At 28.6% G+C, this 6470-nt stretch overlaps 1 protein-coding gene across 1 annotated transcript in view; it reads right to left on the reverse strand.

Annotated features, from left to right (window-relative positions):
• Positions 1–348: 348 nt before the first annotated feature.
• Positions 349–6470, reverse strand: part of LOC119676497 (GRB10-interacting GYF protein 2-like) — a 7274-nt gene continuing 1152 nt past the window's right edge. The window contains exon 4 of the mRNA XM_038087736.1: positions 349–387. Coding sequence (XP_037943664.1) covers positions 349–387 — 39 coding nt within the window. The remainder of the gene's footprint in view (positions 388–6470) is intronic.

The following is a 6470-nucleotide window of genomic DNA, read 5'->3' on the forward strand; positions in this document are numbered from 1 at the left end:
AAAAACTTTTATTTATTATTAAATCTTTAATCAAAGTTTTTAATATTTTCTAAACTTAGAAAATGTTGTATATATAAAATAAGCACTTCAAGAAAAAAGATAAAAGACATCGTACTCTTATTTTAGGTTTAAGCACATTAAATAATCACAGTGATTTAAATCTGTATAATATCATAGATAAAAAGAAAAAAAAAAATTTATTATTACAACAATATATTTCGCTTTTTAATCTGCAGTAGAAGAAGTTTAACTGATTTTTTTTTATCACCCTACCAACATTATGAAGGTTAGGTTAGATTAGGTTAGGGTTATATGGGCTATTCATAGTTGTCGACACACTATGACCATTTAATGGCCCATTGTGATACCACCTGCACTAACTTCCTTCTTACAAATATTATAGGGTTAATAATAAAAATATAGTTTTATTTTTTTTTTTAAACCTACCATCATTTTAATTATGATACCTCACGTAATATTAACGAATTACGTCAATTATTTTAAAGTTATTAAAAATTCCAACGACATCATAAAAAACCACATGGACATTAAATATGGTCAAGAAAGTAAAGTACGTAGAGGAAAGTATGGGTTATTAGGTCACATATGTGCAGGTTGTATGTAATTTTTATACTATAAAAAAATATATAATATAATCATATAAATGAATTTTTTGAATAGAGTATTAAATTATAAATTATAGTATTTTAAACCTAATGTGTGGGCTTACATAAAGTTAAAGTTAGCAAATCCTAGAATTGCATTTTGAAATTCTCTACAACGTAAACTACATGAGTTTTCTCATACATACTATATGGCGAACCAATAATCTTCTTAACGAAGCAGGTATTAAAATTATTGTGGCTGCATAAAGCCAATACTTTTTTTTAAAGAATGTTTTTATTAAATAGATTTGATTAGTTAAAAGTAAAATAAAAACAGAATTACAACCATTCACAAATAAATCCAAGGCATCCTGTACACGAGCATCATCTCTAACGAAGTACTCTGGCAAACATCAAATTAGTTGACATCAAGATTGATCTGGAGAAGTGAATATATGAATGAATAGAACATCATAAGAATCCTGTGGCCGATGACCATCTCTAACAAAGAATTATGGCGACTATTGAATCAAGTTAACATCAACACTGATGTGAAGAAATATATAGATATATAGAACACACGTTGCTATTATAGGGAACTCACTAAAGACTAAGCACTATGGCAAAACTCAAACGAGTTAGAGGAAAATTGTTCAGACAGAGCTTAACAGATTGTTTAATGAACGGTTTAAAGTGATTAGAAATAATAGCAGCTTGAAACAGATTATACCAAATGACTTGAAGAAATCTTTTAATGAACTAGTTACAACTTATTAGGAATAGAGCAGCTGGAAACAATTGTCTAAAAACCCTAAGCTCCGAATACAGTATAGATATATTAAAAATAATAATTATTATTGTGTATATTTTTATATACAGTTAGTAGTAGCAGTTATATTAATAGTAATACATATTATTATATATAAATTTCCCATGCACGAGTTTATGGTAGCACTTAATAGATGGCGCTAGCACTTTCATTTATAATAAGAAAGTTTCATAATTTTTTTTTTTTAATATAAAATATGAAAAATAGTTTTTAAGTAAAAGTTAAAAAACTAAAACAATTAAATTTTTTTAATTCACTTTTGCTTTTTTTCAATTAAATATATTAACAGGTTTACAACTCCGTAACAAAGTTTTTTTTTCTACTTAATATATTTTTTTATAAATTTTTTAATAACTATTATTGATAGAAGCGTTTAATATATGCTTTACTGAGATACATTAAACCATAAGTTAAGTAAATTCTTTCATAGATCATTAAAATTCAATTTTTAATTAAATCTTTTGCTGATATTAAGTATCTCGTATCTTGTTAAGCTCAGTTGGGTTTCTTAAGCAATAAAATTTCAAATATTTCCGTATTTATTTCAAAATCAAAACTCATGAAATTAATATGTGTTTAAAAATGAGATTAAAATGTAATTAGAAATCTTGCGAAACATATTCCGTTCATATAATGAACGACTCTAATATACTAGTATTAAGATAAAGTAGCCATAAAGTATGTACGAGTACTAAACATACATACGAGTATCCGTATTATGGATATAAATATCTGTATCTATATAGGCAGTTATAAAAAACCGAATGTTGTTTAGATACCTACTGACTTTTAAGACAGAAATTACGAGCTCATTTTGGCCTTAACTGACCTTTAAATGCCTTTGAAAAAGATCTGTACTGCACTGTACTGTATCTCTAAAACTGAAAAAAAAATTCATTGAAATTAAAAAATACCATTTTAACGCATTTCATACAATAATTCAGGCAATTAGTGGTAAAAATGTTTAAATGTTTAAAGTTTTTATTTATTGCTATTGTTAATATAAAACGCAGATTAATTACACTCATTAAATTTATTAATTCAACAATTTGAAGTTTCAAAATAATACAAAATTCTTTCAAAGTCTTTCAAGACACTACAGTTCGGTTCCCTTTCACGAAGCAGCAAGGTTAGTAGCCTAAGAACTGCTACTACTACTGTCTAAATCTTAATTATAGTTTATTAATTTATTGTCAAATAATGGACAGCCATTTTCATGTCAGAAGACATTAAAGACATTAAACCAAGAAGCACTTCAATCACTATAATTAACGTCATATCTTTCTAGTCGTGCTTGAAAGATTGTCGTCTCTATCGATTAATGTCACATCAACGCGATAGATAAGAAGGCTAATTGTACACATTGGAAAAATGTTTGTGGATTTTTTTAACTAATTGGTAAATAGAAAATATGGATTATTTGTAGGAGAGATTTTTATACCAGAAATGCTAAATTGTAATCAACATTTAAACTGAATTGTCATTTTATCAAATACGAGTATGTTGTTTTGAAATATTTTTTACTTAATTTATATTATGGTTCATGGTTGGTTGGTTGGTTGCAGTGGCAGGCCATTGGATAACTTCCATGTACATCAATAAGCGATTTTTCGCCGTTTTACTACCACATTCCTCGCAAGAATCCCTAGTATAGAAGAGTAGAAACTAAATTCATCCTGTCGATGATGAACAGTCTGATAGACTGTTAAAGAAGTATCTTCCTAAAAACCAATTTCTTCTGGACGCCAGGGCTTGACATTCACAGAGAAAATGTATTATTGTTTCGTTTTTCTGCAGTTTTCCACAACTTCGGCAATAAGGATTATAAGAAATAAGCAGTTCCTCTACGTGGGTTCCTAATAGGTTGTTTGTCTTTACCAATAAACAGTCTGATAGACTGTTAAAGAAGTATCTTCCTAAAAACCAATTTCTTCTGGACGCCAGGGCCGAGCATTCACAGAGAAAATGTATTATGGTTTCGTTTTCCTGCAGTTTTCCACAACTTCGGCAATAAGGATTATAAGAAATAAGCAGTTCCTCTGCATGGGTTCCTAATAGGTTGTTTGTCTTTACCGATGAACAGTCTGATAGACTGCTAAAGAAGTATCTTCCTAAAAACCAATTTCTTCTGGATGCCAGGGCCGGACACTCATAGAGAAAATATATTATGGTTTCGTTTTCCTGCGGGTTTCCACAACTTCTGCAATAAGGATTATAAGAAATACACAGTTCGTCTGCGTGAGTTCCTATACATGTCATAAAATATATATTAAATAATATACAAAATTTATTAAATCAATCCTTCATCGTAACACTGTGTTGAAATATAATTACTATATAAAATCATTTATCTATTACATACTGCCTGCTCTAGAGGTAGGTCAACTAATGTTGCTTAACTTCATCTGGTCAGTAAAATTGCGAATACTCTTCATTAGAAGCGCACTTCTGCATTTGAAATGTGTTTTTTATAACTCCACATAAAAACTTGTACCCAATTCTTGGTCTAATGTGAAATAGACCCATATACCGTGCTCTGATGTGATATTATGTGTTCGGAGCATGTCTTTCACACAGATAGCTTATTTGCGTATCTGTCCCGTTAGACAGTCCAATTGTAAGCATTACAACTCTATGAGATTGACTTTAAGGTAAAAATCAAACACCATTAAAAGTTACTATTGAAAAATTTTCTACCGTAATGCCTACGAGTATAACATAACCATATTCAGATGCACAACTGATTGTTGTTGCAAATGCCCTACTAACCCAACTCAACCTAATAGTCAAGCATGCTAACTGAATGGTAGAAATCTACATAGTAGTTTTAAAAAACCCACAATTTAGGTTTACTGTGCAATCTTAACAAGTTGGAACCGTCTCTTTTGACAGAATATCATATCTCAGGATACAAATAAATTATCAATGTCGCAGTTAACTAATGTCGTAGTTGACCAATACAGACGTGAGTTATCCTTGGCTGCGTCTAATAGCACTCGCTAGTCGATCCGTGGCTTGTTGTCAACAGTTGGTAGTACCGAATGCCTTCATATTATTGTTCACCGGGTCCTTTCACCGGAGATGGGGACATTTTTTCCGTTCTGAATCAAACAAGCATTTTCTAACTATAGTATTTTCTTCCATTCGAACTATATATATTTCTCATCATTAGTACTTTTTTTTTCAAATTAAAACTTTAATTAAATATTTTTCAAAGACATATTTAATAAATATATCTAAATAAATTATTCAATCATTATTATGTTTGGGGAAATTTGCACTGCAACTAAGTGATCTATTGTAACCATTTTATGCATTTAGAGTATTCCTCCAAGTTCAATTTCCTCTATAAATTGTATTTTTGAACCTACGTAACAGAATTGTATGTCTTCATCCGATACGAAATGCTCACTAAGGTATTATTTTCACCTATACATTTGTACCGGGTAAACTCTTAGACGGCATATCTTTTCTGTCCTGCAAAACTAACAAATTTCATGTTTTTGTTTAAATTAAAAATATGTATATATGTAATGATTTCCACTTGTTATAAATATTTTATTTAATATTTATAAATAATCAAATTATCAATACAATTAACTTCAAACATTTTTAATAGCTTTCGTAGCAACCCTCGTCCAATCGTATATTGACAGCTTTTATTAATAAATTTTACATTTTCCTATAATATTTTTCCCTTCTGTTCTATGCACTTTCTAAACGACCGATAATGAGTACTAAGAGTCAACGGCACAACAACAAAGTCCGAACTAAAAATAAACAAAACAAGAGATGTAAACAAAAACTTATCATAAAAACAATAGCAAAAATAAAAACACAATCAAAGACAAAGCAAAACAAAAAAAAGAAATTGTAAACTTTTCATTGCTGTACAGATTTGTTAGGTTTTTACTCGCAGTTATTTTGAGGTGTTCGCTCAGGTCTAGTGTGATTTCGCTGCGTTTTCAATAAATTAGTTAAAATATATATAATAAATAAATAAATATAAAATTGTTTTATTGACCTGTAATAGTTGATAGAAATGGGAACAAAATTTCTACAAGCGAGTGTTCTAACGAAGCTTTTGCATAGGTGCAAGAGTGAGGTGCGGTAAGTGCAATTTTATTGATTTAATCAGTTAAGTTTTGAATCTCCTGATTCGAAACACTTCTATCTAAAATTAGGTTATCAATATCACCTGTTAAACATTTTTTGTGAATAAGCATTTTTAAGGAATATACGTACAAAGTTCGACACGTTTAAAAATGCAAAAAAAAATATGCAAGTCTGGTAGAAAAATTGATAAGATAAGAATCACGTGATCAAAACATATATAATTTCAATTTGAACTTTTAATCCCTGTATTTATGGATCAATCAATGGAACTCTTGGGGCAGAATTCAACAAAAGTTCACTCTTAAGTAGAGTGACCAGTTTATACTTACTTTACTACTTCATTGGAATTTTTAAAATAAATTAGAAAAAAATTTATTTTAGAGATTATCGAATTCACAACTAACAAGCACATTTCAGGTTTCGGTCCACAGTTGAGATTAAAAACGTCGCCATCCTACGCTTAAGCGATGAAAAATGTATGAAACACGAGCATAAAACTATAAATAAAATTTCAATCCACCAAATACAGTAAATACATTTATAACACTTTAACAACTACTCCATTTATAACTGTTCATGAAATTCATGAACATTTAGCTTCTTAATTATTTTATTATTTACAATAATATAATATCTAAAATAAAGTAAAAGAAATTATTTTAATAGTTAATTTTTAGTTGACTTAATTTTTTTTAATAGTTTTTAGTTAATAATTAACTTTTATAATAGTTAAACAACTACTAAGTTTATAACAGTTATAAAATTCATGAAACATTATTAAATTTATGAGTTATTATATTAATTACAAAAATAATAGAAAATAATGTAAAAAACACTATTAGTGTTTATTAAAAAATTGCCACAACTACTAAATTTATAACAGTTATGAAATTCATGAAACATTAAAGTCGTGTGCGAGT

This window comes from Teleopsis dalmanni, chromosome 2 (genome assembly GCF_002237135.1).
Source record: "Teleopsis dalmanni isolate 2A chromosome 2, ASM223713v2, whole genome shotgun sequence".
NCBI classification, from domain to species: domain Eukaryota; kingdom Metazoa; phylum Arthropoda; class Insecta; order Diptera; family Diopsidae; genus Teleopsis; species Teleopsis dalmanni.